Source organism: Pantherophis guttatus, chromosome 6 (genome assembly GCF_059756535.1).
Source record: "Pantherophis guttatus breed Tessera chromosome 6, ASM5975653v1, whole genome shotgun sequence".
Lineage (NCBI taxonomy): Eukaryota > Metazoa > Chordata > Lepidosauria > Squamata > Colubridae > Pantherophis > Pantherophis guttatus.
In genome coordinates, this window is record NC_142068.1 from 71,044,377 (window position 1) to 71,065,229 (window position 20,853).

A 20,853-nucleotide genomic window follows, 5' to 3' on the forward strand; every position below is an offset into this window, starting at 1 on the left:
ACCAAGTGCTGAAAAGGGAGCGCAGGCGCAGGGGAGCACTGGAAACCAGAAAAGCAGCTCCCCAGCATACACACTGGGAGTGCCAGAAACCGGAAGAGCAGTTAGACCATCTGGCCGGCACGCATGCATGCACCAGAAAACGGAAGAGCAACAGGCGATGGCTGGTATGCCTGGAGAGATGGCTCTGCATGACACTTCTGGCATGTGTGCCATAGGTTCCGGTTTCTAGTGTGCGCATGCAGGGCGGTCACCTGGTGTTCCAGTTTCTGGCGTGCATGTGCGCATGAAGACCAACTGGCCAGCACGCATGCATGCCCTGGAACCCAGAAGAGTAACGGGTGATGACTGGCGCACCTATACAGATGGCTCTGCGTACCACTTCCTGCACGCGTGCCATAGATTCCCCATCACGGGTCTAGGATCATCACATTTTCCCGATTGAAACTATGGTTAAATCTGTCTATATGTTGTGAAATCAAAGAATCGTCATCATGTCTTCTGACTGCTAGTGTTTTGCATTAAGTGATGGCTTCAGGGACTTCTCCAAGGAATGTCTAAATAATCAAAATAGTGGCTGAACTCGTGCAGTTAAATTCTCACTTACTTTATATGTGCAACCCATGTAAAAAAAAAAAGGGGGGGGGACACAAGTGTTCAGTTAAGTGGTTATGACCCCAGAAGGTTGTTTCATCTTGGTAACATCTACTCTGGGGCCTATTCTTGAGAGGGATTCTCCCAGAGTCATAAAATTCCACTTAACAATTGGACCTCCCTGCCTTAAAGAATATGATTGCTGCAACAAATTCAGATATCTTTTTTTCTCTCATAATTCTTTTCTTTGTTCTCTTCTGTGAACAAAGTCGATTGTTCCTGTTGATTTTTAGGAATGGTACTTGCAGGCTCAGAAACTGGTGTGCCTGTGGAGAGAAACATGATTTTTAAATAAAAAGGATAAACGCTTTTTAGCAGGATCGCTCAAGTTTTAGGAGGTGGTTCTCGAGAGGCCCCGAGTCAACTGCTTTGCCTTATAAAGCAAAGGCATGTATTAGGTTCCCCCCCCTGCCCTTTTCTAGTGGAATGTTTTGGATCCGGCTTTGTAAGGAAGCTAAATCAGACAGTATTTCAAATTTATTGAAAAGGCTTTTTACTCTAGCGAGATCCGTGTGAAATGTGCTCTTTAATAACTGATCATTCTGAGGAAATGAGCTGAAGAATTCAGACTCTAACACGTTTTTCAGCTTATCTGGGTCCTTCCAGATAGTTTGGATTACAACTCCCCTCATCCTGACCAGTAATGGGAGTTGTAGTCAACAACTGCTGGTGGGGGGAAATCAGTTGTGTGTGAAGGGACACTGCTCTAGATTGAAGCACATTTGTTATTCCTAGATAACTACACAAAGAACTGCAGGCAGCCTACATAATGTATCCCTGATTCCCAACAATATTAATTTTAGTAACTTGAGCTACTAACTACAACATGGATTTCATATCCAAGTCTGTTTATTTCTATATCAATTGCTAAATTGAAATAAAGAACATGCTAATCCCACCATTAATATGAGAGCCTGGGAAAATTCCATTCAGTTCAGCAAATTTGGCTATAAACATTTAGTAAAATGTTAAAGAGGCCCTTGGACTTTCAGTGGTGTGAAGAAAGATATTAAGATACAAGAGTTTGGCCACATCTTATGATCCTGCAGATGCCATTGATGGAGATGTTGGATTGCTTACTTCAATTAAATTTAGGGGCAAACACTGGGATTTACTTCAGAGTAAATCTAAAACTCTCCCAGGTTTTAATCTATAAAACGGGCAATAAAACATGCCTATGGAGATTCTCAATCATCCAGATTACAGTTCTCCTAAAGATGCTTTTGAACTGGAGAAGCTTCTTGGATGAGAAGTGAAATGTTAACCAAAAGTACTCATATAAACTGGGTGAAACCAGGCTTAATAGCTGTGATTGTGAGAGGGATCTTGGAGTCTTAGTGGACAACCAGCTATATATGAACCAGCAGCCAAAAAAGCCAATGCAATCCTAAATTGCATTAACAAAGGGATACAATCAAGATCAAGGGAAGTACTAATGCCACTCTATAAAGCCCTAGTAAAACCACACCTAGAGTACTGCATCCAGTTTTGGTCACCACACTATAAAAAAGATGCTGGGACTCTAGAAAAAGTGCAGAGGAGAGCAACCAGGATGATTAGGGGACTGGAGACTAAAACGTATGAAGAACGGTTACAGGAACTGGGCATGGCTGGTCTAGTGAAGAGAAGGACCAGGGGAGACATGATAGCAGTGTTCCAATATCTGAGGGGCTGCCCAAGAGAGGAGGGGGTCAAGCTATTTTCCAAAGCACCTGAAGGCCAGATAAAGAATAATGGATGAAAACTGAATAAGGAGAGATTCAACCTAGAAATGAGGAGGAACTTTCTGCCAGTGAGAACAATCAACCAATGGAACAGCTTGCCTTTGGAAGTTGTGGGAGCTTCAACACTGGAGGCTTTCAAGAAGAGACTGGACTACCATTTGTCAGAAATTGTGTAGGGCAGTGATGGCTAACCTTTTTGACATCGCGTGCCAAAAGCAAGGGTCGCGCGGGGTGTGTGTGTGTGTCGCGCGTGCCCACACCCATAATTCCATGCGCTCCGCCCCCTGTGCATGTGCACACGACCCCTCCCCTGCACTCCCCTGCGCTTTTGGCACATGATGGCACGGTGGGCCCAGCAGGACCGTTTTTTGCTCTCCCCATGCTCCAGAGCCTTTCTAGGAGCCTGAGGAGAGTGAAAACAGCCTTCCCCACCTCCACAGGCCATCCAGGGCAGGAAACAGCCTGTTTCCCTACTTCCGGTGGTCCCAGAAGGCCCAAAAATCAGCTGGCCAACGTGCACATGTGTGCCGGTGCTGAGCTCACGTGCCCACCAATATGGCTCCGCGTGCCATATTGCACAGGTGGCACGCGTGCCATAGGTTCGCCATCACGAGTGTAGGGTCTCCTGCTTGAGTGGGGGGGAGGTTGGACTAGATGACCTGTAAGGTCCCTCCCAACTCTGTTAATCTGTCAAATCTGTTTTCAAAGAAAAAAACCAAGAAAATCAAATTGCGTTTTGGGGGGGGAAAAAGCACTTTTGGGATGGCAATAACCCATGTTTTTGTAATACGGTACATCATGAGCATAGTTTTCCTTTCCTTTTGTTTTGACTATTGTAACCCAGGATATCTCTTAGTCATATGTTTGATAAGGCATCTGCTCTGCCTTACCACTTTTCTTAGTGGCCACATAGTTCTAAAATCAAATCACAGCTTTGCTTTCCTGTTGTGCACAAGGAGGCATTAATCTCTCTGGCAGTTCTAACGTTTGGTCCCACCCCTCCCCTTACTCTGTGAATGAGATCTTTCCAGTATGGAACCAAGGCAGGATTAATGATTCCTCTTGTGCTCCATTGACAGCTCCGTGCATATAGTACACATGGATCTTGCCAAAGCATCTGCTCCATGCCAGAAACTGTCCCTGATGCACCAACTACCCCAGGAATCTCTCAGTAGCAGCAAGCTTGGATTCTCCTTGTGTTTATATAGCAGGCAGCCAAAAAGCTTCTCCTGGCTTTGTGAACAGCAGAAAGGAATGCCGAGCGGAGGAGCCCGAGCGACCAGCAGCCACCCAGAACTGAAGGATTTGTGGAGAAGCCCCTATATGGTTCTGTTTGACAGAGAGATGGAGATGGAGACTGGCTTTGCTCCTTGTTTGGTGAGCTGGTGGGAGGAGACAGGCTATATAGTCAGAGAATATGCCATTTCTCAGTGCACCATCCCAGAACGACACACCCTGAGCTGAGAAGGGTAAGTGGCATTAAACCCAGCATAGAGTGGAGAACGTGGAAACTGTCTTCTGAGTTAAGCATTGGGGAATTGGCTCTTCAGGGGTGTCTCCAGATAGAACAATCTCTGTCTCAGCTGCATAATACAGTTAATAGGTTTTGCTCTTGGGTTCAGAAGAAAGAAGCACAGTTCCTGCGTAGCCCTCGGCTCTGCAGATGTACCTGGAAGTAATACTATAACTGAACTCCATAAGAATGATTCCCTGCATTAGACATTTTGTAGGGGTGAAGCATTTAACACAGGGGGGCTTGTGTCTGAATGAATTTGCGACACACATAGCATTGTGTGGATTGGCACCTCTTGGTTAAGCATTTTTAACTCCTTTAAAGATTTAAACTGTTTTCTCCTGCTGAAGTCAGTGAGGTTGAAAGCAGATTTACTGAATTTGCTTTCTGCATTGGTCTCATTTCTATCCTTTATTTCCATCCTTAAAATTGCAGAGATAAAATAGCTATAGGGCTAACAGGTTTTGCACAACTGAATTAATTTTCTGCACAGCTTTCCATCTGTTTCGGTAATACGATCTTTTGTTTTACATTGTTCTTGGTGTGGGTCATCCTGATGGACAGCTCCCCCGCTCTTGGCTTCTTGCAGTTCAAACTGATCCATAATACAAGGCTTCATTTTTTGAAGCTGTAACTACAAATCATGAGTCCAGTTTTTCATGGTGGAACTGAGAAAGGTTTTTTTCATTTTTTGGTACATTTTTTTTTTCAAGCCTTCATCTGCATTCCCACATCTCAGACAAACCAGAAGCCCTGGGATCTAAGCGTATTTAGTAGTTGACAGTTGCATTACCAAGAAGGCAAGGACTAACTTTGATTTCAGTTGCTTCAAGGGCCTATGTAAGTAACAACCTGTGTTCGCTTGATGGTTATTTTTTATGGAAATGCCTGCTGTGCTCTTTAAGTATGAGAATAGAAACCATGCTTAGTATCCTTAGGTGAGAGTTCACTAGAAGTAAACATACCATCACCCTATTACTACTTCAATGACAGCTAAGAATAATTCTGAGCAGTAAATGTTACAAAAAATAATTGAAGAGGATGCTTATAAGTGTCAATCAAATACAGGCTTGTAATGAGTCCAAAAGGATCTTGTCTGGCATGATTCAAGACAGACCCTTTTCCTATTTACTTTTAGTAGACATTCTTTTTTTTGTTTCGTAATAACTTTTGATTTTATTTTATTAGTATATAAAAATTCCAACTTCAATTGAACAGTGTTGTCTGGGTACAAATCATTTTAGGAAGTAAAAAGTAAAGGAAAGTAAAGTAAATAATAATATTTACAACAATATTCATTGCATTTATATCAATTAATACCAGTAATAATCATACTATTTGTTTAACCATTTTAAAACCTCTTCCTTGTATCACTGATCCTTTCATAAATTTCCCTTTTAGTAGACAGTCAAAGATAATGTCCTTCAAACTGGTGAGGGAGAGGGAGGAGAGAGGAGGGAGGGAGGGAGAGAGGGAGAGAGAGGGGGGGAATTTCAATGAACGTCTATGGAACTCTGTTCCTCTATATCCTATTAATCCAAATATAAAAATATATGAAGAACAGAAATCTCATTTGTCTCAATGATACAATATATATTATTATATTTCATCAAACTTCCTATTATTTTAATTTACATGCTTTTGGTAAGCTGGGCATCTCTGTAACATACACGGTATTTTTATTTTCAGCATTATTATTTTAACTCTAATTAAATTATTATAAATAATAATCACTAACACTAGGAATAGTATAGCAGTTGGGATTCAGTGATGCAAGAGGGTAGTGGTATTTATGTGCATTTAAATGTTGTTCATTGCACTCAGCCTTTTCTTCATTGTCTCTGAGTTCATTGCCACTTTGATTTCTTAAAGACTGACTTCACACATGGTAAAAGGTAAAGCCATACTCTGGCTTGTATGCTTTAGGTTTGGTTAACATGTGAACTCCACTCCTGAGATCTGTAAGCCATGATAAGTCACACTTTTGAAAATAATGGATTGTTAGTAATGAGCCATGGTTTACAAATAATAACCCTGGATTTACAGTCACTGCAAACGAATTGTTTTATTGTCTAGAAGTCTGTTGGTCTATGACTTGATTGATTGATTGATTGATTGATTGTCTAGAAAACTGTGTGAACACAATTTAATTCAGGGTAACATAAAACCCAGAACTTTTCCCATAGTTACACATTTTTGCAGAATTCTCGGCCAGTGGAGACTATCTGTTTAAAGGGAGACTATTTCAGATACTAAACCTGAATTTGAATTATTCCCCTTATTCTTGAACTGACTTTTTTGGTGTGCTTTTCAACTGCTTCAGTGTAGATTTTCAGTTATATTGCTATCATATATCACTTATTTTGTTCTGACACATGTAGCTTGTTTTGGCTAGAAAGTTGCTATTGTTGTTATTAGTCCCAGCAAGCAATGCCTTAAAGTTACCAGATTTAAGTTCCAAAAATCAGAAAACCACAAGATGGAATTAAAAAGCACAGAAAATTCTAATTATTTTCTGGCTTTTAGTAGTCGTTCAGATGTTTGCAGCTCAGATCAGTTAACCCTGTGGATGACAAGCAATGAATTTATAATAGAGTTTGTCTTTCTTGTTGTATGTCATGATTGTGCTTAACTTTGTGTATAAGCACAACAATTATTTCCAGAGCTTATGCAGGACACACATGCATGTTTTCAGGTTTAGTGCTGACTTCTGGGCTCTGCAAGTTACTGTAAGGTTCCTAGAGCTTTAAATGACTGCTTGGCTGTTATTAAAAGTCTTGCCTGAAATGTCTGGTTTCCCTGATTTTTCCTGAGCTCTGGTAGTTACTAAATATGGTTTTCATTTAGAGTTCCCCATTCTGCTGAAGCAGAAATGCAGCATTCCCTTCTTCCCCCTCCCTTTAAGGATATTATTTCCCTTTTTGGCTCAGTTGAGTAGAGTTTGAGGCAAGGAACCCTTGACCTTTTCTGCTCTGTTCCAAAAACAGCCTTTTAAAAGGCTTTGTTTCCTAATTAGGAAATAGTTTGTTCCCAATCAGTCAGAGGTTTTCAGCATAGGTGCAGATTCTGTGTTTTTAGTAAATGTTTATCTATAAGTGAATAATCCTTATAAAATGCATTTTTTCAGCATTTCTTTGGAAAATCTTTCTTTCTTTCTTTCTTTCTTTCTTTCTTTCTTTCTTTCTTTCTTTCTTTCTTTCTTTCTTTCTTTCTTTTCTTTCTTTCGTCCAAGAATTTATCCTGAACTACAGTACACATTCTCATTCAATTTTACTTTCTCAAAAAAGTAACGGTGATTAAAAAGTAATTATACTACAGAATATTCAACACAGCATTCGTTTACACACTACATTTTGAGATGTGTGTCCCCTGCAAATATGACAAATTATTATTTGCAAATGTGAGATTTTTACTAGTGTATCCATAAACTGAACTCACACTAATTCACTTGTCCTCTTGTAAGGTGTGGGGAAAAAAACCCTCAATGTTTATATTCCATTCATAAATATGTATTTCTTATCTCCTGGCTTATATCAGGTTCTCTCACACAATCACAATAACACATTCAACACATTTCAGATCTAATGCCACATGAGGACTAAGTGTTATAATATAGCAATTTTGTTTTGATGGGAAACACATTGGAATCTCATCACCATGAATCTTTGAGGGAAGAAAATGCAATAAAAATCACAGAGAATGGGTATATATGGGGAGGTACCACCAACCTCTCCCTGTGCCCCCATTTTCTATCTTCCAAAATGTGTCCTTCCCTTCAGATGCAATTCAGTAAAATCCTCTTCCCTTTGAACCTACACATCACATCTAATGTGGGAAATCCAGCCTTTATAATCCATTTATGTGCATTTGATAGATAATTGTCCGGTGATAGACAATTATCTGATAGACAATTATTGATTGGTGATAGACAATTATTGATAGACAATTATCTGGTGATCAACCTATCCCATGCCTTTTTGGCTATTTTTAGTTATTTCTTTTAAATGCTAAGCATGAGCAACTCAATAAAGCAAAAAACTTAATTGCCTACATCTCTGACTTCTGAGGTGTATTATCCAATATTCTGAATCACAATTAAAAGATTGTGTGATATCCTGCCTTTGATATTGGAGAAGGCCTGAGTTTTGACCTCAGCTCAAGTTCATTAACTATGTTGGCTATGATCGGACAATCTACTTTTCTCACAGTATTTTTAAATACATGTCCATCAGTAGTGGGTTCTACTTCCTTCGCTACGGGTTCCGAACTGTGAGCGTGTATGTGTGCGTGCTTGCTTCGCTCATGCATGGTGCTTCTGCCAATGCACAGAATGTCCGTGATGACATCCGGGCAGGTGGGCGGAGTCTCCCACCGCTGCCACTACCAGTTCGCCTGAACTGGGACAAACCGGTATTACTGTGTTTTCCCCAAAAATAAGACCCTGTCTTATATTTTTTTGAACCCCAAAATAAGCGCTTGGCCTTATTTTGGGGGAAGTCATATTATTTTGGGGCACGTGGAGTAAGATGGGGCTCCTCTTGCCGTCTTACCTGATTTCCAGCTCTGCGTTTAAATATTTTTGGGGAGGGCTGAAATATTTTTGGGGGGAGGCTTATTTTAGCGCATGCGCTCAAAACCCCGATTGGGCTTATTATCAGGGGATGTCTTATTTTCGGGGAAACAGGGTAGATATAAAGTCATCAGCTATCTGGAAGAAATTATATCTCTCTCTTTCTTATCAAATGAGAAATGTATATATTGTAGAACGAAAGTTGAAATGTTCAGGTAGGATAAATTTTCTGCACTCGAGGACCACGTTCTGTTCTTTTCCTGTAAGTTTTGAAAACCATGCCTTAAAGATGCACTTTATTCATTCTGCTTCTTAAAATAAGGGAGACCTGGTGTAGGTTAAAGGACTAACAAACTGTAGGGGAAGCTTTAATCCTTTTTTATATGCTTCTCTAATACATTTCAACCATCACTACCTTTTTTTTTTTAAATTGCCTTTACTATTTTTATAAATTACTCAAAGCAATGAATATACCTAATATTCCTTTCTCCTCCTATTTTCCCCAAACAGCAGCCTTATGAGATGGGTTAGGCTGAGAGAGAGACTGGCTCAAAGCCATCCTGCTGGCTTTCTTGCCTTAAGCAGAACTAGAGCTCAGAAACTCCTGGTTTCTAGCCTGGTGCCTTAATCACTGGACCAAATTGTCCAAAACATGCAGCTTTATCATAAGGGTAATCAGTTTTTGTTGCTCAAGTTACCTTATGGAGGTTGCAAAAATCAAGATTAGCCAAAGAGGTAAAGTAGTCTCTTTGCTGCCATCTGTGGTTCATCTGGATTTCCGCAGGCCAGGTACAGCGGTTTGTTTATGCTTGAGCTCAGATTCATTCATTAAGTTAAAAAGTAAAACTAGCTTTAAGTTAGGCAGATTTAAACTTCCAGAGTTTGCTGAACTGCATCTCCCAACCTCTAGCTCTTCCATCTAGAATTAATCAGGTTGCGTTTAGGAATATGTGCCTCACCTCTGCTTTAAGTTAGGAAGTTTAAGTTAAGACTTTAAACAATTCCTTTACCGCTCTTTGATTTCCCTTTACCTATTCAAACAGAAAGTGAAGCTACATGTTTTAATGCACCTTCTGCTGTCCTTTATTGACTGGAAACGTTGGATATTTTCATTGGATCTTCTCCCTTCTCTTTGTAGGACAATACCTGTGTGGAAAGTCTCAGAAAGTGACTCTAGAAGATGTGTGAGGAAGAGGACAGCACGGCTCTGGTTTGCGATAATGGCTCTGGCCTATGTAAGGCAGGCTTTGCTGGGGACGATGCTCCCAGGGCTGTCTTCCCTTCCATCGTAGGACGTCCAAGGCATCAGGTAAATGAACAATTCAGTGGCTTAGCAAAGAAATCAAAACAGTCGTTTGAAATGAAACTATGGAAAACTTGTAGACACGCTCAACTCCATGACACAGTCCTCATGTTGTTTATTTTAGATTAGTGCAGTTGATATAAAGAGGACCTTTCAATCAGGTTCTTGAACAGGTGCCTTAGAAATTGTCTCAAAGGTGCTTTTTCAGGAGGCAACTAGACTTCCTTATTTTTTTCTTTTTTCTTTTTCTTTTTCTTTTTCTTTTTCTTTTTCTTTTTCTTTTTCTTTTCTTTTTCTTTTTCTTTTTCTTTATTTTTATATGCCGCCCTTCTCCGGAGACTCAGGGCGGCTTACAATACGTTAAGCAATAGCCTTCATATTTTTGTATATTTTATACAAAGTCAGCTTATTACACCCACAAACCGGGTCCTCATTTTACCCACCTTAGAAAGGATGGAAGGCTGAGTCGACCTTGAGCCTGGTGAGAATTGAACTCGCAGTAATTGCAGGCAGCTGGATGTTAAATGCTGCCTTAGTAGGAGGCATTAGCCTCCTACGCCACTCAGGCTCCTTGAGGATTTTGAAGATGTTTTGCTTCTCATCCAAGAAGCTTCTTCAACTCTGACTGGATGGTGGGGAAATAGAATGATTTATATTGTGAGGACACAGATAAACCTCCAAGTGCTTCAACGACCTTCTAAAAGGACGCAAATGAGCAGCTGTCTGCAAGGAATATAAATCCTTCCATTCCCCACTGTCCTGTCAGAGCTGAGGAAGCTTCTTGGATGAGAAGCAAAACGCCTTCAAAAGAAAAAAAACAAGAAAGTCCAGATGCCTCCTGAAAAAGCACCTTTGAGACAACCATGAGCTGGATGACTCAGAATCTCTACAGACTGTCTTAGAAATTAATAATTTTTCACAGGAAATTGGGAACCTCTTTTAATTTCTTCTTCAGAAATTAAAATTTCTTCTTTGCTGCTTTTGATTGCAAAGAATAAATATATTTTAAGTGGTATGATGGGAGATGGAATACACACAAATGGTGGTAAAGATGGGTTTTAGGATTGCCAGGAAATGAAATATAAAATAGCAGCAAATCTGATAAAATTATTTAACACCCCCCCCTTTCTAAATAGTCACGGATGTTACATTTCAGAGTCATTGCTTGTGAAAACTCTGAAACTGCTGAAATTTTTAACGAAGTATATGAGACATATGTTCGATAAAACCATCCCTGTCCACCAAATTGTTTCCTTCGTGTGGTAAAACTGGTTTCCTATTCAGCTGCCATTATGTACATAAATGGCTCAAAGCTGGAATAATCAAAGGCCCTTCCCTTTGGGGTTAACCATGCTAATTGCCTACTGCATGGTTTTCATTGGCTTTGAAAATCTCTGTGCCTCTTGATATAGATTTATAGCTACTTTATATTCTTCCTTGTTTACATTTCTCTCTTTCCCTGCTTTTGTCTCCCCTGTGTGCCGTTATCTGATTTTAAAATTTACTAATTTTTTAAAATAAACCTCAAGCTATATTTTTTGTCAGCTGAACTGAGTGGAGAGTAAACTTGCTCAGATCTGGATATAGGAAATGACTGGGACTGCACAGGTTACAAACTAAACTGGAAATCACCCACACTAATATTCCAACAATATAATAGTCTGATGAATTCTTGTGGTTCAGTGGGATGAAGAATACATATATTGTAATCTATTGGTGATGATGATGAAGAAGAAGAAGATACAGTATTACTCTCTCTCTCTCTCTTTTCTACCAAAAGCTGCAATTTTAAATACAATTATTTGGAAGTAGTATGAGGTACTTGAGTTGACTTCTAGATAAACATGCATGGGCTGATCTGGGATAATCTTATAGACTACAATCATATTTACTACAAAGTTTGTGTTAGATGGCTCTCTGCTCCTTTTATCTCAGTGAATTGTTTTTATTCTCTTCTTTAGTCAAAAGGGAGTCCCAGAGTAATTTATATTACAAACAGTGAGAAGATTGATGTTTGTCTATAGATTGACTATCTCAATGACATATTACAGGTGGAATGAAAATAGGAAAAAAAAATAGAAAAAATAAAAAAGAGGAAAACTTTAATTCTAATTATTTCAAAATAATTTGCTGGATGCAATTCAGAAGAGAAACCCTACGCAGCTATTTATTCAACTGGCCTGGTTAACTGACCTCTTTTGTTCTCTATTGTGGTTGCTGTCTAGTGACAGTTCAAGGAGGACCCTGATTGGCTGAATGTAAATTGAATCGATTGTAAAATAATGATGAGTAATCCATATTGGATTTCAGGTTGCAAGGCCCAGAAGAATCTAAAGAGCACTTCTCGTTTCCAGTAAATGGAATGGGAAAAGCATTTATTCAGGAAAGCTATTATTGAAAATATCTCAGATTACATTAGGCTAAATGGTTCAGTGCTGTTGTGACCCAGGGCAGTGCATATATATGTATGCTTGTGACTCTTTGAGTGACATAATTATTTAGGTGCACATAACACTCAAACCAAAACCAAGTATGCCACATTAACACAATAACCAAACACAACATACTGTATAGGAACATAATTATATATATATCATGCCATGCCATGCCATGCCATATCATATATCATATATCATATATCATATATCATATATCATATATCATATATCATATATCATATATCATATATCATATATCATATATCATATATCATATATCATATATCATATATCATATATCATATCACCATCACCATCTCATTTCATCGTATTGTATTGTATTGTATCATTATATTACATGGGGCTGCGGTGGCTCATCTGGTAAGACGCTGAGCCTCCACTCTGCCGAGGTCAGCAGCTCGACGGCTCAATTCCTGTGAGCGAATAAACCATGTAGGGACAGGGAAGGAGCCTCCCTCAATTGCCTACCGGCCTTCAGGTATCCCGTGGGTAAGATTACACTGCCTAAAAAATTTCCTTTCACAGAGGTAGCCAGCCATTTCGGTGATCCCTGGCTAACACGTGCCATACACTCTTGTGATTATGTGGCATACTTGGTTTTTGGTTTGGATGTCATGTGCACCTCAATAATTATGTCACTCAAGGAATCACGAGCCGTGGCTTAATGTGGATGAGCACTGAATCATAGCTACACACTGGAGAAAAGTAACACTATGAAATGATGATAACTTTGCTTTCTGTCCCAGTTTGCTTCTAAACCAGATGTGATCATGTACTGTATCTTTTCTCTCTTTTTAACTTTTAGGGTGTGATGGTAGGCATGGGACAAAAAGACAGCTATGTAGGAGATGAAGCTCAAAGCAAGAGAGGGATCCTGACCCTGAAATACCCCATCGAACATGGTATCATCACAAACTGGGATGATATGGAGAAGGTATTTAAATTGCCATTTAGATAGATGTAATCTATCTATCTGTCTAAGATTTAACAATGTCTATCAGAGATGGCTTCATATTACGTCTTAATTTTTAGAATTTTATTATGCAGCTTAATGCCAAAAATGTTTCTAATGTTTACATATTTTTGATCAAGGGTTCTTTTCTCTTTTTCTGGCAATTCAAAATGCACTACGTTGTTCTTGGATTTTTGGTTAATTGTCCAAGGGGTGGGGATGAGTTAGAGATGTTTCTCATAAACGCTACTAATTCATTTTGCCATTTATTCCAGATTTGGCATCATTCATTCTACAATGAGCTCCGCGTGGCTCCTGAAGAACATCCAACCTTGCTTACAGAGGCACCTTTGAATCCAAAGGCTAACCGAGAAAAAATGACACAGGTAAATGGTATATATAGTATTTTTATGTTCTTCTAATGTTCATCTTATATTGGACAGACAAATAGACGAATAAGTGTGCGTTTAGAAGAACATAAAAATGCAGTGAGGAAAGAAGAGCAAACTTCTTCTTTGGTACAACACATGAAAGCCACGGGACACAATATTGATTTTAATAAAACCAGAACAGTGGCGAAAGAGGAACATCTCAACAAAAGAATAATCAGGGAGGCCATCGAAAATGAAAAGAGGCCGCAGAATATGAACAGACGAGACGACGCCTCTAGGTTATCAAGTATTTGGGGACCTGCAATGAGAGAAACTCGAGTGTTAACATCAGAAGAGAGGCAGAGATTCCGACAAGCAACCAGTGGTGTTGTAAGGCCTGCCAGAATTCTTCCCGCTCTGCAGAGGGTGGCTAGCAATAGGGAGAGAGAGAGGATCGAACCAGAAGATAGGCTGAGATCTCAACTAACAATCAAGGGTGCTGTGATGCCTACCAAAATCCTTTCCCCTCTACAGCAGACAGATAATAATAGAGAATCTGAGAAAGCTGGGCCTGTAACACGCAGCCAAGCAGCTAGGAGGAGGAAGCAGGAAGAAAAACTGCTGTCCTCCAATCGGGACACAGAGTTGCAGGCAAGCCAGCATACGTCAGCAGCAGCAAATATAGATAAGCGACAGCTCCGATCTCGCAACAGAGAACCCATAGCTTCTAACAAAACAAGAGCCTGAAGATGACAAGGTTGTGAGCCTGTCGAAAAGTTGCTATAAGAAAAACTTTTAAAGTCACTGGTAGGATTTTAGCTGAGGTTTTAAAGGACCTTGCAGAGTGCTCTGTAAGGATTTTTAGAAGATTTTAAGCTGGGATTTTAACCAGAATTTTAAACATTTTAACCAACTTATTTACAATGACGCGGGAAAACACCTGAGATTTTAATTTTTTGCATATGCGCAGCCGCAAAAACTTAAGAAGACAACTATCTATCTATCTATCTATCTATCTATCTATCTATCTATCTATCATCTGCCTATTAACCTCTCATCCATCATCTCTCTCTCTCCTCTCTCTCTCTCATCTGCCTATTAATCTATCATCCATCTATCACCTCTCTCTCACTCACTCACTCACTCACTCTATCTATCCATCCATCCATCCATCCATCTATCCATCCATCCATCCATCCATCCATCCATCCATCCATCCATCCATCATCTATTTATATTTCCTATTCCTATCTATCCATCTATCATCTATTTATATTTCCTATTTCTAAACTTCCCATCTCCCTCAGAGATTGAGAATGCCCTTATTGCTATATATCAATAATTGGATGGAACTGCAGAATTGTGGGAGGTATTGTTCTATACATCTAATAGGCATCTACTACCAGTGATCTACCTATTAAATACAGTTACAAAATATTTTATAACATTGCAAGCCCCTTGCAATAGTTTAGAAAAATGGCCTACTGATGTTCAAATTAAAATAAGCCAAGGGAAGAATTTATTCATTTTTTTCTCAATTATTTTCAGATTATGTTTGAGACATTCAATGTCCCAGCCATGTATGTTGCTATTCAGGCTGTTTTGTCTCTCTATGCCTCTGGACGTACAACAGGTAAGAATGAGAAACTGCTTTGGGCCTTCAGAACATGAATGAGAGTGAGTTGACTTGAAGGCAATCAAAACCTGTTTTGTGTTACCTCAAGGGATTGTGCTCGACTCTGGTGATGGTGTCACCCACAATGTGCCAATCTATGAAGGCTATGCTCTGCCCCATGCTATCATGCGCCTGGACCTGGCTGGCCGTGATCTTACCGACTACCTCATGAAAATCTTGACAGAACGAGGCTACTCATTTGTTACTACTGGTAAGGAAATTACATGTGATCATCACTGACATAGAGCTTTATATGCTCCTATCGTCTATATAAAACAAATTATTTTCAAATATTCCCACAAGGATTCCCATTTATATATTTTCCTGATGTAAAATTTGGTACATATTATCAATATATAATATCACAGTCTCTGGGTCACAAAAGAGTGACCCAGAGATTGGGTTCAAATGGATTGCTGTTGGTAGTCAGAATACAGACAGATCGCCGAACTGGTTCATTGCATAAGGTATCTATAGTTGGTGCCAAATTCTCTTAGAGGAAAATGTGTTGCAATTTATAATGTTTTCCTGACAAACCCACAGCTAGTTTCTCGGAAACCTCAAGAAGAAGAAAAAACCTACTTACGGTTTGAAAAAAGTAGAGCAGAAATTGGCACCTATCCAGATGCAATAAATTATTTTCTGCCAAGAGTAATTCAAATTATAGCCTGGCACTGGATGAGAAACTGCATTGCTAAGTTTCTTTACCTCTAAATCATTGTCTGCTAACTCATGGCCTCTGGAGAAATAAAATCAGAATTGTCTACTATAGACAATCCCTGCTGTATCTTACAGGCTCTGAACTAGGGATCCTTGTTTATAGGGGATTGTAATCAATAGTGTCTATCCGAGAGTAGAATAGGTTCCTTATTATCCTTGCATTAAGGATGTGTACCAGTTCTAGAACTTTGGAGAACTTCATCGAGCACTTTGGTGTTTCAAGGGACTGGAGAAGGAGAAAGAAGAAGGGAAAGAAGGGGAATTTTATCACACAGGATGTTGCTCTCATTTCATGCTGCCATTATACATGTAGCTACTAGCCCTGAAACCAGGAAGTCTTCTTTAGGGCATAGAGTAGAATGTACAATTATATACAGTAGTGGGTTGCTCCCGGTTCACACCAGTTCGCAAGAACCGGTAGTAAAAATTTGTAGTAGTTCGGAGAACTGGTAATAATATTGGCTGGCCACACCCCCGAACCAGTCCCCGGCCCGGTCGCCACTCACTTACCCCGCCCACCTCATTAGAGGCTTTTTTTTTTTAACTTTTAAAAGCATTTTTTTCTGCAACCTCTTCGGCCGAAAATACCTTTAAAAGCCTCTGGCGATCCCAGCTGAGTTGCCTGATCGTCAGAGGCTTTTAAAAGCATTTTTTCTGCAACCTCTTAAGTTTGCAGAAAAAAATGCTTTTAAAAGTAAAAAAAAAAAAAAAAGTTGGCCACGACCACCCAGTTACATTATCCCCCCCACCAAGCCATGCCCACAAAATAAGCCACGCCCACAGAACCAGTAGTAAAAAATTTTAGAACCCACCCCGATTGTGTGTGTGTGTGTGTGTGTGTGTGTGTGTGTGTGTCCCACTCAAAAAAGCTCAGTGAAAAATACTGCTTAAATTTAAACTCAAATATTTAAAATTTGATATGATTTTTTTCCCTTTTTAAATATTGAAATTGAAATATTGAAATTGAAACACTGTGTAGGAGGAATGGAGAATCTGGAGGTGGAGTTAAAAAAGGAATCAGCCTAGAATCCTGATGTGGCCACAAATCCAATCCTTCCCCCAAATTCTGTGGACCCTTATCTAACTCCAAGCAGGTGCTAAACATTAGTTGAGAAGATTTCTATGCATAACTTGTTTAGCAATAAATCAATTGAATTGAATTGAATAAATCAGTTGAATTGGATCTTCATCTATGAACCTGGTCTTTCAGGCCTGACATTTGATTGCAATATAATAGCAACCAAATAGTAGCACAGATTTTATTTTCCAAACGACCAGTTCCTGAAGTTAGACAAATCCAGGGATGAAATTCAGCAGGTTCTGACAGATTCTGGAGAACTGGTAACGGAAAATTTGAGTAGTTCGGAGAACCAGCAAATACCACCTCTGACTGGCCCCAGAGTGGGGAGGGAATGGGGATTTTGCAGTATCCTTCCCCCGGAGTGGGGTGGGAATGGAGATTTTGCAGTAACCTTCCCCTGGAATGGGGTGGGAATGGAGATTTTGCAGTATCTTTCCTCTGCCACGCCCACCAAGCCATGCCCACAGAACCGGTAGTAAAAAAATATTGAATTCTACATCCATCTAGAATGTTTAATTTTGACAAATTAAAGGGAGAAAATGAAAAATGTTTGGGAAATTCAGAATATTTGTAGGATAATACATTTATGATAAAAATGCTAAATGTTGAATTGGTTTATTTAATTTCAGTCAGCATAAATATTAAACTACAGCTAAAGCAAACACCACAAGACTGCATTTTTTCTTGAATCCGATGGAACAGGAGTTCATGCAGACATCTCTTCTTCCAATTTCATCCACAGCTGAGCGTGAAATTGTCCGTGACATCAAGGAGAAACTCTGTTATGTTGCCCTGGATTTTGAAAATGAGATGGCCACTGCTGCTTCTTCATCATCCCTAGAGAAAAGCTATGAGTTGCCTGATGGCCAGGTTATTACTATAGGGAATGAGCGATTCCGCTGCCCAGAGACCCTCTTTCAACCCTCTTTCATTGGTACGTTGATATATACACATAATGTTATATTTTTGTGTGCTTCGGGTCAGTTTTGGTTCCTGGTAACTGCCTAGACTAGGCCCAGAAATTTTCTTACCAAGGCTTTTTGGAAATGGTTTCTAGTACTGAGAGAAAATAACTGGCCCAACGTCAGGACTAGAACTCACAATCTCTTTGTTTCTAGCCTGGTGTCTTAACCACTACACCATATTGGCTTTAATCTTGGTCTGTCTGTCTGTCTGTGTATCCATCCATCCATCCATCCATCCATCCATCCATCCATCCATCATCCATCCATCCATCATCTGATCTATCTCTATCATCTATCTCTATCATATCCATCCATGTATCCATCTATCACCTGTCCCCATGCCATGTCATATGACTGGACTGCCCTTTGACAGCTATAAAAAAGTCAATTTGTTCATTCAGATTTCTGGTTTTCAGCAATCTTAAATGTTTAAATCTACCTGTATAAACTTTCCATGCAATTTTATTTCAGATAACGTTTGCTCTATTTGTAAAAGGTTATAAATACTTTCAGCATTTGATTGTAAATCATTTTGAGGTGGTACTGTAAATCAAAAGATTTAACATGTTTAATTCGTTATTTAAGAATATTTAACAAGCGTTCCTTTTGAAATCTTTGTCAGGTATGGAATCTGCTGGCATTCATGAAACTACCTACAACAGCATCATGAAGTGTGATATAGACATCAGAAAGGACCTTTATGCAAACAATGTCCTATCTGGTGGGACCACCATGTATCCTGGCATTGCAGATCGTATGCAAAAGGAGATCACTGCCCTGGCTCCCAGCACTATGAAAATAAAGGTATTGTTTGATTGATCACTACATAATTCAGTGCCAGAGATGGCTATGTTTACATGATATGTCAGGATTCCTAGAGATGAGGAATCTGCTATGTTCCAGATGCTGAGCTGCAACTGTGAGCATCCTCACCATTAGCCATGCAGGCTAGGACCACTAGGAATTATAGTTCAGCAATATTTGGGAGTCATCAGTGAGTTGAAGGCACGAAAAATCCTAAACCAATCATTTTCTCAGTTCTACCCCTGAACTGGGAATGGTTATTGGAAATGTATTTTCTGTTTGATTTGATTTTATATTTTAAAATTATGTTTACTTTCCTTTGGCTGGGATACTTTTATTTTGCCTTGAGAAAATTGGATCTTCAGCATGAAATGGATTTTATCTCACAGTAGCCATATGAGGGAATGCAGCAACATGCACTCAAATACAAGTCAATGAAAACGCTAACAAAAAGCAATGCAAAGCACTAACATTCCAGCAAAAGGAATCTGAGTGAAAATCAAATGAAAATTAAATTGAAATAAACAAATTTGGATTTAACTTAATATTTTAAAAATCAAAATTAAGCATCAATGGGATTTTCTTTTTAATCATTTCATTGGGATAAATTAAATCCTAATCCGAATTCCTAAATTGAAGAGGTTGATGTTGAAAGAAAGTTCCCATAAGGAAATTCATCACATCAGTAGTGACTGGATTTAACTTGTCAGTATCATTTTTTAAAGTACCTATCATGTTTCCTTATCACAGTGAATCTCGGGAAAAAGGTTCCTATTTTCACACAGAGTATTCATAGAATTGCATTGCTTTTAAAAATAGAATAGAAATGCAACCCAAGTAAATAACACCTGTAAGAGTCTAAAGCCGCATGTGGCTCTCTCATCCCTCTGCTGCAGCTCCCCATCACTGGTCGGCTCCACAATTGATAGGGTTTTTGGTTAGGACAGGTAGAGGTAAAAGGACGCCACACTAGGAGGAGACCCTATGGTGGGAGGGGGACTGTACTTCTGGTCGGCAGAGGAAAAAAGGATGCCATGCTAGGAGGAGACTTTATGGTGGGGGAACTGGACTTCCGGTCGGCTCCAGAATTGAACGGGGGGCTTCTGGAACTTAGGAACTTTGTGGCTCTTGAGTGTTTAACGTTGCCAACCCCTGGTCTAAAGTAACTGAGTATAGCCCATTTTTCTGTCCAAAATGATTTGTGTAATTTCACCCTTAGATGTGCAACATCAAAAATAAACACATTTGCTTGGGTTAGATACATTACTTACATACAGATATGAAGTCTCTGTTACCAGTTTTGCAATGTGAAAAATGATGCCTGCATAATTTGTAACATTCTCTGTTTGAAGTAGTTCAATAAGATCTGTTCAATCCTTTTTCCTTCAGATTATTGCTCCACCTGAGCGCAAGTATTCGGTCTGGATTGGAGGATCTATTCTTGCTTCTCTTTCCACCTTCCAACAGATGTGGATCAGCAAACCAGAGTACGATGAAGCTGGCCCATCTATTGTTCACCGCAAATGCTTCTGAGTTGCTTCCCCTTCTGTGAAAAATATTCTAATTAGCCTACCCCAAGTACCTTCCTTACAATTAGCTGGGTTTCCAATAAGATGTATTTGAGGTTTTTAGGGGGCAGAGGAGGAAAGAATTGTAAACATGCTTTTCAGGTGCTTTGAATTTTTTTATTAATAAACCTCAACTTTTTCATACTCTACTTGGAGTAAATAGTATTCCTTCTCCTCTGGAAAAAAGAGTGAGACATGGCAGATCAACATTATACTAGTCAATATTTGCATTAAAGTTCTACGGATAGTGGAAAATGTGAATCTTGATTAAAGGAAGTTTGTGCTTGTTTAAATCATCCACTGGAGAACACACAAAGATAGCAGCTATTTTTACATTTTAGACCTAGATAGGCACACTGTAATTTATGCATAAGTAGAATTGTTTGCCATTCCTCCCTAAATCCTATGGTTATACCTAGTTTTCAGTTCTCCATGCCCTCTGACTTCTACCTGCTGTGACTCAGAAAAAAATCAGAATTATTTTAAGGTTCTTTCTT

General features: G+C 39.3%; 1 protein-coding gene across 1 annotated transcript; it reads left to right on the forward strand.

Moving 5' to 3' along the window:
• Window positions 1-3,621: 3,621 nt before the first annotated feature.
• Window positions 3,622-20,505, forward strand: ACTA2 (actin alpha 2, smooth muscle). Its single transcript, XM_034430363.2, has 9 exons — window positions 3,622-3,844; window positions 9,597-9,767; window positions 13,026-13,154; window positions 13,448-13,558; window positions 15,092-15,176; window positions 15,268-15,429; window positions 17,762-17,953; window positions 18,607-18,788; window positions 20,178-20,505. The coding sequence occupies exons 2-9, from the start codon at window positions 9,639-9,641 to the stop codon at window positions 20,319-20,321; spliced, it is 1,134 nt and encodes a 377-aa protein (XP_034286254.1). The 5' UTR covers window positions 3,622-3,844; window positions 9,597-9,638; the 3' UTR covers window positions 20,322-20,505.
• Window positions 20,506-20,853: the final 348 nt, after the last annotated feature.